The sequence below is a fragment of the Heterodontus francisci genome, chromosome 11 (genome assembly GCF_036365525.1).
Source record: "Heterodontus francisci isolate sHetFra1 chromosome 11, sHetFra1.hap1, whole genome shotgun sequence".
NCBI classification, from domain to species: domain Eukaryota; kingdom Metazoa; phylum Chordata; class Chondrichthyes; order Heterodontiformes; family Heterodontidae; genus Heterodontus; species Heterodontus francisci.
This window is the reverse complement of record NC_090381.1, coordinates 89,853,330-89,872,543: the sequence shown is the minus strand read 5'-3', so window position 1 is coordinate 89,872,543 and position 19,214 is coordinate 89,853,330. Positions and strand designations below refer to the sequence as shown.

General features: G+C 43.3%; 1 protein-coding gene across 9 annotated transcripts in view; it reads right to left on the bottom strand.

Moving 5' to 3' along the window:
- Positions 1-19,214, bottom strand: part of LOC137375375 (very long-chain specific acyl-CoA dehydrogenase, mitochondrial-like) — a 106,906-nt gene that overhangs the window by 62,149 nt on the left and 25,543 nt on the right. For 4 of the 9 annotated variants that reach the window (XM_068042466.1, XM_068042464.1, XM_068042467.1 and 1 more), the window contains exons 1-3: positions 16,747-16,972; positions 6,009-6,078; positions 3,361-3,433 (exon numbers count right to left, since the gene is read on the bottom strand). In XM_068042466.1, the coding sequence (XP_067898567.1) occupies positions 3,361-3,433; positions 6,009-6,078; positions 16,747-16,847 (244 nt within the window). In that variant the 5' untranslated portion in view covers positions 16,848-16,972. Of the gene's footprint in view, positions 1-3,360; positions 3,434-6,008; positions 6,079-6,552; positions 6,695-16,746; positions 16,973-19,214 lie in introns of those variants that run through there. The other 5 variants (XM_068042468.1, XM_068042470.1, XM_068042469.1 and 2 more) reach the window with 4 other exon arrangements.

Here is a 19,214-nt window from a genome sequence, read left to right as displayed (position 1 = left end):
GTCCATCCCTAACTGCCCTTGAGAATGTGGTGGTGAGCTGCCTTCTTGAACCACTGCAGTCCCTGGGGTGTAGGTACACCAACAGTGCTGTCCAGGAGTTCCTGGATTTTGACCCAGTGACAGTGAAGGAACAGTGATATAGTTCCAGGTCAGAATGGTGTGTGACTTGGAAGGGAACTTGCAGGTGGTAGTGTTCCCATGCATCTGCTGTCCTGTCCTTCTCGGTGGTAGAAGTCGCAGGTTTGGAAGGTGCTGCCAAAGGAGTCTTGGTGAGTTGCTGCAGTGCATCCTGTATATGGTACACACTGCTGCCACTGTGCGTCAGTGGTGAAGGAATTGAATGTTGAGGGTGGTGGATGGGGATGTCATTCATACGGGCTGCTTTGTCCTGGATGGTGTCGAGCTTCTTGAGTGTTGTTGGAGCTGCACCCATCCAGGCAAGTGAAGAGTATTCCATCACACCCCTGACTTGTGCCTTGTAGATGGTGGACAGGCTTTGGGGAGGCAGGTGGTGAGTTATTCGCCACAGAATTCCCAGCCTCTGACCTGCTTTCGTAGCCACAGCATTTATGTAGCTGGTTCAGTTCAGTTTCTGGTCAATAGTGACTCCCAGGAAGTTGAAAGTGGGGATTCAGTGATGGTAATGCCATTGAACATCCAGGGAAGATGGTTAGATTCTCTTTTGTTGGAGATGGTCATTGCCTGGCACTCGTGTGGCACGAATGTTACTTGCCACTTATAAGCCCAAGCCTCAATGTTGTCCAGGTCTTGCTGCATCTGGACATGGGCTGCTATAGTATCTGAGGAGTTATGAATAGTGCTGAACATTGTGCAATCATCAGCGAACATTCCCACTTCTAATCTTATGATGGAGGGAAGGTCATTGATGAAGTCGCTGAAGATGGTTCGGCACAGGGCACTATCTTGAAGAATGCCTGCAGTGATGTCCTGGGACTGAAATGATTGACCTCCAACAACCACAGCCATCTTCCTTTGTGCTAGGTATGACTCCAGCCAACAGAGAATTGTCCCCCTGATTCCCATTGACTCCAATTTTGCTAGGACTCTTTGATGCCATACTCAGTCAAATGCTGCCTTGATATTTGGGGCAGTCACTTTCACCTCACCTCTTGAGTTCAGTTCTTTTGACCATGTTTGGACCAAGGCTGTAATGAGGTCAGGAGCTGAGTGGCCCTGGCAGAACCCAAACGGAGCATCAATGAGCAGGTTATTTCTGAGCAAGTGCCACTTGGTGGCACTGCCAATGACACCTTCCATCTCTTTGCTGATGATCAAGAGTAGATTGATAGAGCGGTAATTGGCCGGGTTGGATTTATCCTGCTTTTTGTGGACAGGACATACCTGAGCAATTTTCCACAATGCCCGGTAGATGCCAGTTCTGTAGCTCTGCCGGAACAGCTTAGCTAGGCGGTGCGGCTGGTTCTGGAGCACAAGTCTTCAGTACCATTGCTGGAATATTGTCAGGGCCCAGAACCTTTGCTGTATCCAGTGCCTTCAGCTGTTTCTTGATATCACGTGGAGTCAATCGGATTGGCTAAAGACTGGCTTGTGTGATGCTGGGGACCTCAGGAGGAGACCAAAATGGATCATCCACTTGGCACTCCTGGCTGAAGATTGTTGCAAATGCTTCAGCCTTGTCTTTCGTACTGATGTGCTGGGCTCCGCCATCATTAAGGATGGGGATATCTGTGCAGCCACCTCCTCCAGTTAGTTGTTTAATTGTCCACCACCATTCACGGCTGGATGTGGCAGAACTGCAGAGCTTAGATCTGATCCGTTGGTTATGGGATCGCTTAGCTCTGTCTATCGCATGCTGCTTCTGCTGTTTGGCATGCAAGTAGTCCTGTGTTGTAGCTTCACCAGGTTGACACCTCATTTTGAGGTATGTCTGGTGCTGTTCCTGGCATGCCCTCCTGCACTCTTCATTGAACCAGGGTTGGTCCCCCAGCTTGATGGTAAGGGTAGAGTGGGGGATATGCCGGACCATGAGGTTACAGTTTGTGGTTGAATACAATTCTGCTGCTGCTGATAGCCCACAGCGCCTCATGGATGTCCAGATTTGAGCTGCTGGATCGGTTCTGAATCTATCCCATTTAGCACGGTGGTAGTGCCACACAGCACGATGGAGGGTATCCTCAATGTGAAGACAGGCCTTTGTGTCCACAAGGACTGTGCGGTGGTCACTCCTACCAATGCTCTCATGGACAGATGCATCTGTGACAGGTAGATTGGTGAGGACAAGGTTAAGTAGGTTTCTCCCTCATGTTGGTTCCCTCAACTCTTGTCGCAGACCCACTCTAGCTGTTATGTCTTTTAGGACTTGGCCAGCTCGGTCAGTAGTGGTACTACCAGGCCACTCTAGGTGATGGACATTGAAGTCCCCTACCCAGAGTACATTCTGTGCCCTTGCTACCCTCAGTGCTTCTTCCAATTGATCTCCAACATGGAGAAGTACTGATTCATCAGCCGAGGGCAGGGGGGGGAGGGGGGGCGGGGAGGGAGCGGCTGGTTGGTGGTCATCAGCAGGACGTTTCCTCGCCCATGTTTGACCTGATGCTATGAGACATCATAGGGTCTGGAGTCAATGTTGAGGGCTCCCAACGCAACTCCCTCCTGACTGCATACCACTGTGCCGCCACCGCTGGCGGGTCTGTCCTGCCGGTGGGACAGGACATCCCCAGGGATGGTGACAGTGGTGTATGGGACATTGTCTGTAAGGTATAATTCCGCGAGTATGACTGTATCAGGCTGTTCCTTGACTAGTCTGTGGGACAGCTCTCCTAACTTTGGCAAAAGCCCCAGATGTTAGTGAAGAGGACTTTGTAGGATCGACAGGGGTCGGTTTGCCATTGTCGTTTCCAGTACCTAGGTCGATGCTGGATGGTCTATCTGGTTTCATTCCTTTTATTAGATTTTGTCGGAGATTGATACAACTGAGTGGCTTGCTAGCCATTTAAGAGTCATCGCTGTGGGTCTGTGGTCAGACCAGATAAGGACAGCAGATTTCCTTCCCTAAAGGATATTAGTGGACCAGATGGGTTTTTACAACAATCATGGTCACCATTAGACTAGCTTTTAGGATATTCTGGGAGCCACACTTCAGCAAGGGGAGGGGGTTGAGGGAATTTTAATAATATCAACAAGGAATCCTGGTAAATCGAGCTCCAAGTGCCAAATAAATATTCCAGCTCCCCAGCTCAAAATAGTGCGACTGGCAGTTTTCAGAGCATACATATGTGCCAGGGTCTCTTAGATATCTGTACAAGTTAATACATTTGGGAAATAATCAAAAAAGAATTGATTAACATGCTTTCTTTCCCTCTACACTAAACTGCTCACCTGATGGATAGGGAAAAACTTGTTCAGTGCTGATTTGGCCCTTAAAAATGTTTACACCAAAGGATACTGACTCCTGAAAAGGAAGATAATCACATGAGTTAAATAAAACACCCAGAACTTGGAGGAGCTATATAGCAATTTAAAATATTTTTTTCAGTGTATAGACAATTAAATATTAAGTTGCATACTTTTCAGACCTAACATCATCTCAATGTTCTTCCAATAATTTTAACTACATTATCATTTGTGAATTATAGTTATTATTTGGTCTTTTATGCTTACCATTTCTAAGGGAGAACTGGATGTGCAGTAGGTTAAACACTTTCACCTTTGGAAACTTGGTTCCATTTCAAACTTTACTGATGGAATGAAAAGTTTTCTTTGTCTATGGGCTGCAAGGATCCCATGTGAAATGAGATCAGACAGTTTCAACCCAGTTCTTGATAACAACCACACATACAAGGATTGCTCTGAATTTGGCCTTAATTGCCATCAAATTGCAATTCTCATTTAGAACGGCTACAGGATGATGCTCCAAATGCACAAAGTGAGAAGTTTTCAGTTCCCAGCACTTGATAAGCTCAAAACTTACAAAAAGCTTACTATTTGTGACAGTTTTCAGAGAATTAAATAGTGCTTTCAACAAGAAACTGTAACTGAATATGACACCAAAAGGAATATTAATCAAAATACGATGGTTGTTTCTGTCAATTATATCTTCAGTATTAATCTTATGAAATCATTTAAGATGTCCTACTCCCCATATAACAAATTCTGTCAAATTAAGAACATGGGGATAAATGGTAGGTGAACACCAGGGTTACCAACACGACCTGGTAGGCGCAGGTTACCGAGAAGGTGAGGTGGGGGCCAAGGTTGACAGTTTTCCAGACTACTGTAATTCAGATGTGGTGATGTAACCAGGCACCAGAGTTAACTGTCAATACTCCTAAGACTCACATTTGATAAGATACAACTGCATCTGATGAACCACTGAAGGATTCACGTAAGTCTTTCAAATAGAAGCAGTCTCCGTGGAAGCAGTTACACAAAAAGGCATCCCTAATGAGAACTTTCCATGAATCATAAAGAGCAGGGAGGCTTGGTGGAGACAGCATGGTGCATTGCAGCCATGCAATACGCCAATGGCTCCAGCATAACCGAGTTCTCATTTATGACTCACCGCATGGCAACTTCCCAATCTCACTATGTCGTCATAGGGAAATTCAGAGGTAGCCTAGATAGTGCAATGGTTCGAACATTCCCCATTGTCTTCCAGAAGAAAGGCTCAATTCCAGCTCCAACTGATGAGATGAGTGTCCCCTCTTTCTCCCAGCTGCATGGGTCCCAAATAAAATAAATTTTGTCACTCTCAAAGTACTTCCCAGTGAACACAAGCCTATGGCACTAAATAGCTCACCATTAAATTGACAAAAATTGGCAGTCTCACTCAGAAGGCCATGGGGATGGCTAGTGTGAAGAATGGAAGTATTTATTTTGGTGCAGTCAAGGGTTGATCTGATTCCTACTGTTCAGCATGTACCCAACTGATGCTGTCTCTAAGTGCAGAATGGCAACATTTTGCAGTCCTCAATATTACCATAAAGAAAATGGGTGAATCATGTTGGATTTTAAAAGAACTTCCCAAGGGATTATAGCTATTAAAAAAATACAAACTACCATGTTCAGAAGAATTTTGAATATCAGAGGGGAAATACAGGAGTTAGAGTGTGATAATGGTTAAGACATTTTCACAAGAAATATAGAACCTGTTTGAATTCCTGAATTATTAATGAAATTCAACAATAACTTACATTTATATAGTGCATTTAACATAGTAAATGCCCCATTGGAGAAAAGCAAGTCCTACAGAGTACTAAATGCTGGGTTTTGAGGAGGTTTTTAAGACAAGGTGAGAAATCACAAGGCAGAAACGTTCAGTTAGGGAACTCCAAACAATGTAGCTGAGAAGCCAAAGGCTCTATCACCAATGGTGGGGTTGGGTGAAACAAAATGAGTAGGGGCAATGCACAGGAGTTCAGAGTTATAGAACCAAAGTCATGGACTGGAACATAATGTTAAATGGGTTGCAGAGGTAAGCTGTGATGAGACCAGAGGGATTTATAAGTGAGAAAAAGGAATTTGAATTGGCAGCGAGGAGACCATGAAGGGTTGCTGTATCCAGATTTCATAAGGAACTGAACATTTTAATCATCAGAGAAGGTAATAGAGTCCAAAACAAACTGTTCCAATTCTGCTCCCTCTTTTAAATGTTTCCCCTGGTTGGGGAATCTGGAACACGGGATCACAGTCTCAGAATAGGAGTCAGGCATTTACAATTGAGATAAGGGGAAATTTCTTCATTTGAAAGGTGCTAAATCTTTGTAATTCTCTATCGCAGAACACTGGGGATGCTTAGTCATTGAGTGTATTCAAGACTGAGGTCGATAAATTTTTGGGTATTGAGGGAATTGAGGGATATGGGAATGGTGCGGGAAGGTGGAGTTGAAATAGAATATCAGCCATGATCTTGAATGGTGGACCAGGCTCAAAGGGCCGCATAGCCTATTCCAGTTCATATTTCTTATGTTCTTAGTATTAAAAAATATAAATGCACATTGTATATAAAGTTCAACAGTTCGGCTCACCTTTTTTATTTCACTTGCATAGTGGGCATTAAACTGGAAGGTTGGAACAGGCATTCCAGGCAAAATACTACTGGAAAAAGGAACACAACATATAGAGAATATCAGAAAACCAACAGTATTGCACAAAGAGTATCAGACACATCTCAGCAAACAAGCTCTATATTTTATTTATTGTTACGACCAGGTGAGAAAGAGGTCTAGGGTTCCCTTTCAGCTAGGGTTCCCTTTCAGCTTCACCTGGTCTTACTGTAACAGGGTTTAATTTTTAAACACACTGTGTTTTTAGCTCCTCCTTGGTAAATCCTTGTTCACCACTTTCCAATTATAAGGCAAAGAAACCAGCACAAACAGGCTTTCTTAGGTTTAAAGAAGAAAAGTTGAAATTTATTAAACTTAAACTCTAATTCGGTTAACACCTACAGTTACTCGACGCGTCCACACAAGCATGCATACGCGATACACGCATGCAGATAGGGACAGAAAGAGCAGAAGAAAAACAAAATGGAAAAGTTTGAGGCAATCTCTGAAGAGGGTTTTTTATTACTGTGCTTTGAGCTCGCTGTAGAGTCCATGCTTGTAGGTAGATCTTGCTTTTCGTGGGAATCCAGTATTCTTCTTAAACCTTTTTCACTGTGGGACACTTCCCTCTCTTGGGGTTCATGTATCTTCAATGGGTTTTGGAGTTCCTTGAGAAAGAGATAGAAGCCATCAGGAGTGGCTGTGACGAGCTAGCCAGGAAAGGTCTTTTCAATCCAGGAAGAAATAGCTTTCTGCAGACTCTCAGTTCAAACTGTACAATTCAGAAACCCCTAGGTTGCCAAGCAGGTTAGTCATGTGACTAACTGGTCTGACCATGTCTTGGTTTTGTGTATTGTATCATCTTAGCAGGGAATGGAATGTGCTTCCCTGCCTTCAATGTCTGTTAGTATATAAAGGTGTTTTTTCCAGCCAAGGTCTGGCAGTGCTTGTAACAGGCCTTCTCTTCTTCCCAGCAACAAATTGAAATTTAATGTCCATGTGGTGAAATTAATATGCCTTATTCGTGGCAGGTGGGGGCGTGCATGACAATATCTTGAAATTTTACATCAAACTTAACTGTTTAAAGATAACTGATTTTAAAGCAGGCCTTGACAATAATGTTCCAAATTTAGATTTATCCATCTGAGATTGAAGCTCATGGAATTGAAGGCAAATTATTGACCTGGTTAGGAAATTGGCTGAGCGGCGTGGGATAGAGTAGGGATAATGGGCAGGTACTCTAATTGGCATGATGTGACTGGATGGTGTCCCACAGGGATCTATGTTGAGGCCACATCTATTCACTGTATGTGCTAACAATTTAGATGATGCGATGGAGCCATATATCCAAGTTTGTTGATGGCACAAAGACAAGTGACATTATAAGCAATGTAAATAGAAGCATAAAATTACAAAGAGATATTAATAGATTAAGTGATTGGGAAAAACAGTGACAAATGAATTTCAATGCAGGTAAATGTGAGGTCATCCACGTTTGGACCTAAAAATGATAGAGAGCACTTTCTAAATGGTGCAAAGCTAGAAACAGTGGAGGTCCATGTACATATATCATTAAAATGTCATGGGCTGGTACAGAAAATAATTAAAATGGCTAATGGAATGCTGGCCTTCATATTGAAAGGAATAGAATACAAGGGAGTAGAAGTTATCCTACAGCTATACAAAGCCCTGGTCAGATCCCACCTGGAGTACCATATTCAATTCTGGGCACCACACCTTGGAAAGCAGCTATTGGCCTTGGAGGGGGTGCAGCATAGATTTACCAGAATGATACCTGGACTCCAAGGATCAAATTACAAGGAGAGATTACACAAACTAGGATTGTATCCCCTGGAATTTGGAAGTTTAAGGGGTGATATGATCAAAGTTTTCTGGAAATTAAGTGGAACTGGTAGAGTAGATAGAGAGAAACTTTTTCTGCTGGTTAGGGAGTCTATCAGTAGGGGACGTAGCATAAAAATTACAGCCAGGTCTTTCAGGAGTGATAGATGTTTGGAATTCTCTTCTGCAAATGACAGTTGGTGCTAGATTGATTGCTAATTTTAAAGCAGAAACTGATATATTTATTTTCACCAGAGCTATTAAGTGATATGGGACAAGGGCGAGTATATGGAACACAGAACAGTTACTGGCTGGGATTTTACCAGCCGTCTGGAGGTGGACTGGGAGATGGGAAGGCATCCAGAAGGAAGCCCTTCCCGCCACCACAGGTTATTCCCAAAGACGGGAATAGCAGCGGATCAGATGGCTGCCAACTGGCAATTAATCCAATTCATTAGCCTATTGACAGCCATGTTACACTCCTGCTGGCATTTTACAGGCATCAGAACAGCCCCCAGCCATGCAGGAGACCGCCAGGTACATTGAGGTGGCCTCTTAGCGGCTTACTAGGTGGGGGAGGGGTGGTGGTGGAGCATTATTTTCTGGATGCTCGATGGCCCCACGGAGGGCCGCCCCGGCGGCAATGGCCACCCCCGAAGCTCAGACAACGTTGCTGGAGGATTCACCCCTCCAATCGCCACAGCCTGCCTATCTGGACCTGGCACATTAAGAAAATTTGTTCCTGGCCCTTTAAGGGTGCTTAATGATGCAGGCACCTCTCCTTCCTTTTGCAGCCTCAGCAGTGGCCACCTCTATCTGATTGAGCTGGTAGCTCGGAAAGACTCTGAATTGGCTGCCACCAATAAAAGCTCCTTTGTGGACCTGTCGTTCACCCACAAGGGCTCAGGAGCTGCCTCTGATCCCAGTAGCAGACCCTCGGCATGCCAGTAAAATTCCAGCCAATGATTTAGGTCAATTTCCAACATCCATGGTATTTTGCTATTCTATTGTGTGTGAGTATATGGAGTTGGCTCACAGATCAGCTATGATCTTATTGAATGGAGGAATAGGCATGAGGGGCTAAATGGCCTACTTCTATTCCTATGTTCCTATATTCCCATCTCTTAAATTCCTGCATCCAAGGCAAAATGTAGAGACACAGAGTATTAAAGTAGAATGCTCAGAGTCAGAATGGGGATAAAGCAAGTCAATCCCCATTCTGATTTGAATTGTGCCAGGTGGTGAAGTGTTAAGCAAAGGTTTTGCCATCTGCCTGCAAAGGAAAGGGAAATAATTTACTCATTAAACATCAAACATGAAAAAGAAACAAAAACAGAAAATGCAGAAATACTCAGAAACAGGAAAAGGAGCTACCTTGAAAATAATTCTCTGATCAGTATCTGATAGGAATCTTACTTACAATACAGGTTTTCTTACTTTTGCATTGTATGTCCATGCAGGTATTTTTCCAATGAAGATGTGTATAACTAATCTGGTCTAAGGTGGAAATTTCTGGTAACAGCCAAGCCCTAATGTTTAGCTGAAGGAGCTTCTGGATAGTCCATGACTTAATGTTGGACTGGATGTGACACAGAGCAGCAACAGTCATACAATTTGATGGAGCACAGAGTTTAAACCAGGTGTTTCCAGCAGACATAAAGAGTGAGATTTTAACTCACTCAAACCATCCTCTTAAACAGAGTTAAAATCAGGCCCATTTTTAAAGGAACGGATTCCATGCTTACAGACAATATCTTTCTGAGGCAATAGGATGCAAAGCAGCAGGATGCTGAGGCAGCCAAGCAGATGGTGTCACCTTAGGGATAAAGAAATTCGTGAGCTTCTCTGCTGCATGACAAATACCCAATTCCAATTCATTAAGAGAACATCTTTGGTACATTTCCAAAAAGTACATATATCTTTAAAATATAACAATAATATATACATTCACAAAACACCTTTCCTCCAGAAGAACAGAGAGAATTAAGAGTCCAAGTAGAGAAGTCTCCAAAAGTTAGTGGACAGGTACAAAAATAAATTAACGGTTAATGGAATTTATCTCAAGATGGCTGGAACACAAAGCAATGGCAGTTATGTTAACTGTTATATAAAGTTCTGGTTAGACCCTATTTAGAGTACCACATTCAGTTCTGGGCACTGCATCTCAGGAACGATATATTGGCTTTCTAGGATATGCAATGTGGATTCACCAAAATGATACTGAGGCTGAGGGTTAAATTATGATGTAGGTTGCATAGATCAAGCTTGTATTCTCTTGAGTGTAGAAAATTAAGGAGTTATCTAACTGAGGTGTTTAAAATGTTTATAAAAGATGATAGGGTAGACAGAGAGAAACTGTGGATGAGTCCAGAACAAGGGAGCGTAACCATAAAATTAGAGCTAGGCTCTTAAAGCGTGATGTCAAGAAGCACATCTTCACTCAAAGGTTAGTGGAAACTTGGAACTCTCATCTCAGAAAGCTGGGGTCAATGGAAAATTTCAAAACTGAGATTAATAATTTTCTGTTAGGCAAGGATATTAACAGTTACAGAACTAAGATAGGTAGATGGAATTAAGATACAGATCACCCATGATCTAATTGAATGGCGGGTCGGGGACTCAAGGGGCTAAATGGCCCACTCCAGTCCCTACGTTCCTGTAAGTCAAACATTACTTCTTGGCAATGCTGTTATATAACAGCATCAAATATTTTCTGATGTAGTCCTCCACAAACCGTTACACAAAGCAAATTTTAAAAACAAAAAAACGACTAAATTTCAAGCTTATGCGCCATTTGTGCTACACATTTTGCATTATTTTTCTGATACGGAGCGGCTGTGCATCAGCTTCCATCTCTAAAGCTGCAATCCCCAAAAAGATACATGCAGCCACTTTGGGGACAGAGATCTCATTCCCATCAGTGTTCTGACATCATGAGGAAGGAACAGGAAAAAGTACATTTAATATCTCAGAACATCCCAAAATGAAGTACCTTTGAAGTGCAGTCACGATTGTTGCTCTAGGGAAATGCAGCAGCCAACTGGGGCACAGTTAAGTTCCTACAAAGAGATAAAGTCTCATTGGAGACTCCATTGGGATAAGAAGTTTCATGTGTCTTATTTAAATATGCATATATTGAGAGAATACTTGGGACAAGAATGCTTCCTCTAGATAGCCTTCATTTTTTCAGACATTAATTTGCTCATTTCTCTCCTAAAGGAACCAAATCCTCCTAGAGGTACTTTCACGGACACCAACAACCGACCTAAACGGATGTTCTTCATGTGTGAGCCTACAACCATCACAACACCTCTGCTGCTATTGGCCTGCTAAACTGCTCCCTCAACTTTGATACCCTCCATGTCACAAAATCATTCACTGTCTCCCAGTCCTCATGCTCAGGCAATGAAAATGAAAATTATCCCCAAAGTTTTCCCATTATAAATGTTGATATAAACAGTGTGACCCAGAAAGCAGTGTTAATGTGAACAGGGATTGTGCACCTAATTTTGTTGAAGCAAAATCATGAAACTCTGGTGCAGAAATATATTGTAATTCTATATTTTTTACCTGACATTTCAGCCACACAGCAGACCATTTTTGATAACAAGCAAGCAAAAACAATGTTCCTGATTTGTTTCTACACAATCAACGCATGCCTGCATAACAAAGGATATGGAAACTGGTAAACTTGGGAAAGAAAATCTCTCTTTCCCTTTGAAGACGTTCTCATCTTCACTCTGTCTCCCCCTTCTATGTGTGGTGCTCTCTTTCTTTTCTTTCCTTCTATGTTTCACTGTTCCTTCCCTCTTTTTGTTTTCTTCATCATCCATTATTTGCCTCTCTCAATTCTTTCCCTGGTACGTTTCCCTCTACTTTTCCTTTCTTTCTCTCTGGTTCTTTCCTTTGCACCCTCTCTGTTGTTTTCCTTCTATGTATCTGTTCAATACATTGAACGGTTGCTTATTTGGTGATTTATTTGTGAGTTTCATCTTGCATGGTTTCACTTCGACATGCCTAAATACCATTTCTTCTCATCCCCATACCATCACATCCAGTATCCCCCAAGGGGTATATTCTTCATCCCTCCTCCTCCTGGGGTACATGCTACATCTCATTGGCATCATACAAGGCATAGGATAAGCTTCCATACGTTGATGGCACCCAACTCTATTTCTCTATCACTTTCCTTGACTCCAAAATTGCCGTCTGCTCTTACAGCCATAACTTTATCAATTAGTACCACTAAACCAAGTATAAATTATGAAAGAGAATGAAAGGGTAGACATGGAGAAATTGTTTCCAATTGTGTGGGGAATCCAAGACTATCTGACATCAAGTCATAAATAAAGTTCAAGAAGGGAATTCGTAGCTGATTTTATCCTCTTTCTTCACACAGACTCTCCTCAGGCCTACTGTTGTTTCCCCCAGCTGAGGTGCACTAGATCAGTACTAAGAACCATATTTTGATCTATTGGTCTGCATAGCCCTAGGCTACACCAACCAATGGGATAGAATTTTAGTGACAGTTCTCCTGATCTCCCACTATAACTTCGGCAAAAGATCAAAGGAACCCCAGCGAAACTGTTCTTCAGGATTTTGGCCAATCTTCCACCAAATTTACTATGAGAGATTGGGAAAATCTCCACGGACAGATGTTTTACCCCAGTCTTTATTCACCAGAGATCCATCTTCTCTTCTCTTTTGGTAATGTGTTACAAACTCAGCGCACTGTTGAACTACAAGAAAGCCCCCAGAGAGTTAACATCCGTAGCACTTAAAGTAGCCAGAAGCGCTGCACAAAGAACAGCCAGGCGCTGTGCAAATGACTACTGGCAACACCTATGCAGTCGTATTCAGCTGGCCTCTGACTCCAGAAACATCAGAGGAATGTATGATGGCATTAAGAGAGCTTTTGGGCCAACCATCAAGAAGATCGTCCCCCTCAAGTCGAAATCAGGGGAACCGATCACTGAACAACGCAAGCAAATGGACCGCTGTGTGGAGCACTACCTAGAACTGTACTCCAGGGAAAATGTTGTCACTGAGACCACCCTCAATGCAGCTCAGTCTCTGCCAGTCATGGATGAGCTGGACGAACAGCCAACAAAATCGGAACTTAGTGATGCCATTGATTCTCGAGCCAGTGGAAAAGCCCTTGGAAAGGACAGCATTACCCCTGAAATAATCAAGAGTGCCAAGCCTGCTATATTCTCAGCACTCCATGAACTGCTTTGCCTGTGCTGGGATGAGGGAGCAGGACCACAGGACATGCGCGATGCCAATATCATCACCCTCTATAAGAACAAGGGTGACCGCGGTGACTGCAAGAACTACCGTGGAATCTACCTGCTCAGCATAGTGGGGAAAGTCTTCGCTCGAGTTGTTTTAAACAGACTACAGAAGCTGGCTGAGCATGTCTAACCTGAGGCAGAGTGCGGCTTTCGAGCAGAGAGATCCACCATTGACATGCTGTTCTCCCTTCACCAGCTACAGGAGAAATGGTGCAAACAACAGATGCCCCTCTACATTGCTTTCATAGATCTCACCAAAGCCTTTGACCTCGTCAGCAGACGTGGTCTCTTCAGACTACTAGCAAAGATCGGATGTCCACCAAAGCTACTAAGTATCATCACTTCATTCCATGACAATATGAAAGGCACAATTCAGCATAGTGGTGCCTCATCAGACCCCTTTCCTATCCTGAGTGGCATGAAACAGAGCTTTTATCTCTCACCTGCACTGTTTGGGTCTTTTATTTATTTTTATTTATTTAGAGATACAGCACTGAAACAGGCCCTTCGGCCCACCGAGTCTGTGCCGACCAACAACCACCCATTTATACTAATCCTGCATTAATCCCATATTCCCTACCACATCCCCACCATTCTCCTACCACCTACCTACACTAGGGGCAATTTACAACAGCCAATTTACCAAGCACCTGCAAGTCTTTGGCTGTGGGAGGAAACCGGAGCACCCGGCAAAAACCCACGCTGTCACAGGGAGAACTTGCAAACTCCACAAACTCTTCTTCTCACTGCTGCTCTCACATGCATTCAAGTCTTCAGAAGAAGGAATTTTCCTCCACACAAGATCAGATGGCAGGTTGTTCAACCTTGCCCATCTTAGAGCAAAGACCAAAGTACGGAAAGTCCTCATCAGAGAACTCCTCTTTGCTGACGATGCTACATTAGCATCCCACACAGAAGAGTGTCTGCAGAGACTCATCAACAGGATTGCGGCTGCCTGCAACGGATTTGGCCTAACCAGCAGCCTCAAGAAAATGAACATAATGGGACAGGACATCAGGACTGCTCCATCCATCAATATCGACGACCAAGCTCTGGAAGTGGTGCAAGAGTTCACCTACCTAGGCTCAACTATCACCAGTAACCTGTCTCTCGATGCAGAAATCAACAAGCGCATGGGAAAGGCGTCCGCTGCTATGTCCAGACTGGGCAAGAGGGTGTTGGAAAATGGCACACTCACACGGAACACAAAAGTCCGAGTGTTTCAAGCCTGTGTCTTCAATACCTTGCTGTACAGCAGCGAGGCCTGGACAACGTATGTCAGCCAAGAGTGACGTCTCAACTCATTACATCTTCGCTGCCTCCGGAGAATCCTTGACATCAGGTGGCAGGACCGTATCTCCAGCGCAGAAGTCCTCGAGGCGGCCAACATCCCCAGCATATACACCCTACTGAGCTAGCGGCGCTTGAGATGGCTTGGCCATGTGAGTCGAATGGAAGATGGCAGGATCCCCAAGGACACATTGTACAGCGAGCTCGTCACTGGTATCAGACTCACGGGCCGTCCATGCCTCGGGCTTTAAAGACGTCCGCAAACATGACATGAAGTCCTGTGACACTGACCACAAGTCGTGGGAGTCCATTGCCAGTGATCGCCAGAGCTGGCGGACAGCCATAAAGGCGGGGCTAAAGAGTGGCGAGTCGAAGAGACTTAGCAGTTGGCAGGAAAAATGACAGAAGCGCAAGGAGAGAGCCAACTGTGTAACAGCCCCGACAACCAATTTTATCTGCAGTGCCTGTGGAAGAGTCTGTCACTCTAGAATTGGCCTTTATAGCCACTTCAGGCGCTGCTCCACGAACCACTGACCATCTTTAGGCGTTTACCCATTGTCTCTCGAGACAAGGAAGCCAAAGAAGAATGTGTTACGACCTCAATGAGACTGTTAACATTAAAATATGTGATATGAACCCCCCCAGATCAAGTTAAAGAATTACACAAGATTTCACATTTTAAGATTTATATTATAACAACTAAAGTAAATTAAATCCCCATTGCACTTTGCAAGTAGCTGCTACCCCAAATTACAAAGAAAGGTATTTTATTTACTTATTAAAGCATTTGAAAACCTCACATCACCCGTATATGTTACACAGTCCTCTTTGATTGTGAAATCCTTTTGGTTAAAAGTTGCAACTTCCTCCCAGTTGCAATAGGTTAGATCTCCCAAACCTTTCTCAAAGCCAATGTCCTCTTTGCTCACTTCTCTGAGCACCTTTGACCGGGTCATCTGTGAAAAAGGCAATTTCTGGTGATCCGCTTGGTCTTTTACTTCCCTGTGGACTTTGACTTTCAAAACAGGTTCAAGGTCTTTGGAGCCTTTAGCTATATCAGTTTTTTCCTGAGAGCAGGTATTTCCCCCTTTCTCTCCCTTTAGGTTGCCACTGTTGGTTGCCTTCCTCTCTCACAGCCTATCTGCCTTCAGAGAATCTGTTAAATGTATCTGGAATCAAAAGTCATAGCTCATTGTCCTTTTCCAATATGCAAAGTCCATAAGTCTGACTTCAGCAGAGCCACCCAGGCTTTCCATTGTTACCAGGTGTTAGCTGCTGCCATGCACATTTGCATTCTCAAAATCACCAACTCCTTGTCTATGATCTGAAAGTCTGGAAGGGTGAAATCCATTTTTCTTCAGGTGTTATACACTTGCAGTCTCTGTTTTTCAAAAAAAAATGCCTTTGATATGTGTTCTATGTTGTCCGACCTGGGCCCGACCCGACAACAGCCAACCCAAACCCGACCCAGACCCGAGTCCTTTAATTTTTTTTAAATGCCCGGCCTGAAAATAACAAACATACTTTTGAAACAGAAAAAGATCATAGATTAAAACAAAAACAATACGAAACAAAACAGTACAGTCCAGCCTGACCTGACCCGAGGTCGAATGCTGGACGCCGAATACAGTCCCGTCCCGAACCCGACACATGTAGTCGGGTTTGGTCAGGTTCGGGTCTGGTAACCAGGCTTTATATCTGGCTTCCTCTTAAGTGCATCCATGCTATTCACCTCAACACATTTAAGCAAGTTCCACATTCTAATCACTCTCTGGATAAAAAAAAATTCTCCTGGATTCCTTGTTAGTGACTCATATTTATGACCTGTTTGGATTCCCCACACAATTTGAAACAACTTCTCTATTTCTACCCTATTAAACCCTTTCATACTTTATAATTGGTTTAGTGGTGCTAATTTTTTAAAATTCTTTTCATGGGATGTGGACATCATTGGCAAGACCAGCATTTGTTGCCCATCCCTTAATGCCCTTGAGATGGTGGTGATGAGCTACCTGCTTGAATCGCTGCAGTCCATCTGGTATCGATATTATTGCTATAACTTTATATTAATGTTAAAAAAGAGATGAATTACACTGATATGTATTAGTCGATCTCCTGTGGCATTGAGCACAGGAAATCAAGACTAATTGCATTCTTCACGTGAAACAGAGTTGCAGACCAGATGTCTGCACTCGAGCGCTTGCCTTCGGTCCTTATTGTAAATTGCCTACAATTAGTAAGATTGGTATCAATGGATGGGATATCTGTATACATTGATTTTGCAGTGTACGCACCTATTGGTAATGGGGTTAGGATGCCGCCACCTGCCATTTGTTCGGGAGAAGGTGAGAAGGTCACAGCGAGCGCTGCTTTGCAGCAGCAGGCGGAGAAACATCGTCTGGTCCCCGAACCCTCCCCGGAGGAGGCAAAGCTTGTTCAGCGTTCACTGAGCAACAGAGACCATCCGCAGCACAGCACCTCTGCACTTTACTCTCACTGCTCGAAAGTAGCTTGTCTTTGTCCTCCCTCCCACCCCCAGCACCCACTTGCAGCTTGCTGCTGCTCTCCACACCCTCTTTAAAAATGGGCAGGGGAGTCTCATCTCCGGGGCAACTGTTCTGTGACGCCACCAATGACAATTTTTTTTTTGTAAATGTGATTCAACTTTGCCAATGGAGGAGCATTTGAGACTTGTTCTGCTTCTTGATTCCTGATATGCCGGTGTTAAGACGGTTCTAGATGCTGATTCACTTTGCATCCCTTGTGGGCTGGCGACTCTGTCAGAGGCAGATTTGCTCTCATCCAAATTTGCTGTCATGCAGTCATCATGGACCACAACATCTCTTGCTCTTCATACAACCTGGGATACGTTCTCAAATGTGAAAGGACGGAGTGTACTTGGGTAGATCATAAACGTTCACATAATTAAATAATTTTTCAAAATAAAATTTAAGTATCAAATTTTATATAAATAAAAGTTATTTTTACTTCCTCTCCTCCTGAGGATTTGGATATTATATAATTACTTTGCATGATCTTATTGTTGGTATTTGTTCATTTTATGTTCATTTCATTTTTCCCATCTCTCAATCAAAAGATCAAAAATATGGATGAGGAACACCACTGGGCCTATCGTAACTCATCCATTTAGTCCAACCTAATCCCTCTATCACAGTGTCTATTTGGTTCTTAAATGCTTCATGGTTTCGTGCCACTAGTGTCTGCATTGGAAGCCCAATCTACATGTCAAACAAACTTAGTTTGAAAAAGAATTTTCTGACACAAATCCTAAATTTGTGTTTCACGAGTTTGAACCTATGCTTCCTGGTCCTACAATTACAGAGCAATTTAATGCTGTGGGCTTCCATTTTTGTTTCTGAGTGGTGAAACATCCCTTACTATAGGGTGGGGGAGAGGGCATGATAGAGTTGACTCTATCCACTGGCAGAGTTTGTTGGGAAGATAGCTTGGAAGGGGATGCACACATCATTTCTTCTCTGAAATCTGGGTTAGCCATTTTCTATTAACTCCACTCGTGCTTTGATGATGAGGGGTAGACTTGGATTATTGTCCTTTTGTTTTAGTGGGTTACATCTCTCCAGGGCTCTAATACTCGTGCATGAATTTTGTGTTAGTAGGTCGTCATTGTGGGTTTCCTGCATGTATGCATTTTGTTCTTTATAGGTTGGCAGTTGTGGGAGTAATATGGGGCCCGGGTTTCCATGTTCCTATGTTGTATGTTCCTGTCATTTAAGAATGTTCTGGCTACATTTGACATATCAAAGGAAGGAGGGTTCTTGAAAGGCTGGGTCAGAAGGTTCAAGGTGTAGTGGCAGTTTGTGGGATTAGTATAGCCTGGATGTGTGGAGTGTGCCATGTGCAGTTGACTGCAATGAGGAAACCAGGTTATGTCGGAGTGCCACCTTTGGAGGGAAGGGTTGAGGGAGGCTGCAGGTAGTGTCTTGAAGAGGTTGGTCATTGAGTTCTCTTTCACAACAGACATTGATAGATGTAAATTGTGTCCAAGATTGAACAAGGATGGAAGAAAAATGCCGCTTCACAACTGTGCGTATAATTTCAGTCACGTGTCCACTGATGGTAGGGATAGCTTTAGCTTTCTGCTTGGGAGAGGGTTTCTGTGCATCTTCTCTTCTGTTTTTCTGTGGTTGGGACTGCAGAAAAGATGCCCTGTAAATTGCCTAAAAAGGGGTCTTCAAGATTCATTGAGGAAAGATGCTCTCAAAATGGAGTTCAGCTTTAAGTACCCATACAATATATAGTTCAGCTGCAGAACTGAACGCTGCTAGGAAGCAAAGCTGGTTAAAACCATAAAGCTTCTAACTGATGCAAGATTCTAAGATAATTAAGCAGTAACCGTTTCTAGGTTAGAAGCCATAAAGGTGTGTATATACAAACAACACATTCCATGCTAGTGTGAGATAACCATTTGGGATGTCTAAATAAATGACTGTAACTCATGAGCTATGTAGAATAATGATCACATTCAACAAGCGCCTGTACAGTGTCCTATGTTTCTTTAACAATGTTCCCTGATTTTGTTGGAATACTTCAGAAATGTTGTTCCTTCAAAGTTTGCAGTTCTGCCTCAATGTTGGTCTGCACTAAGCAAGATAGATACTAGCATAATGCTCAATGAACTTTACACTCTTTCAACGGGTCAGATTACACGTGAAAGTTTGCTAACTTTTAGATATTGCTATAGGTTTTCTAAGTTTCAGTCTTATTGATGCAATATCTTATC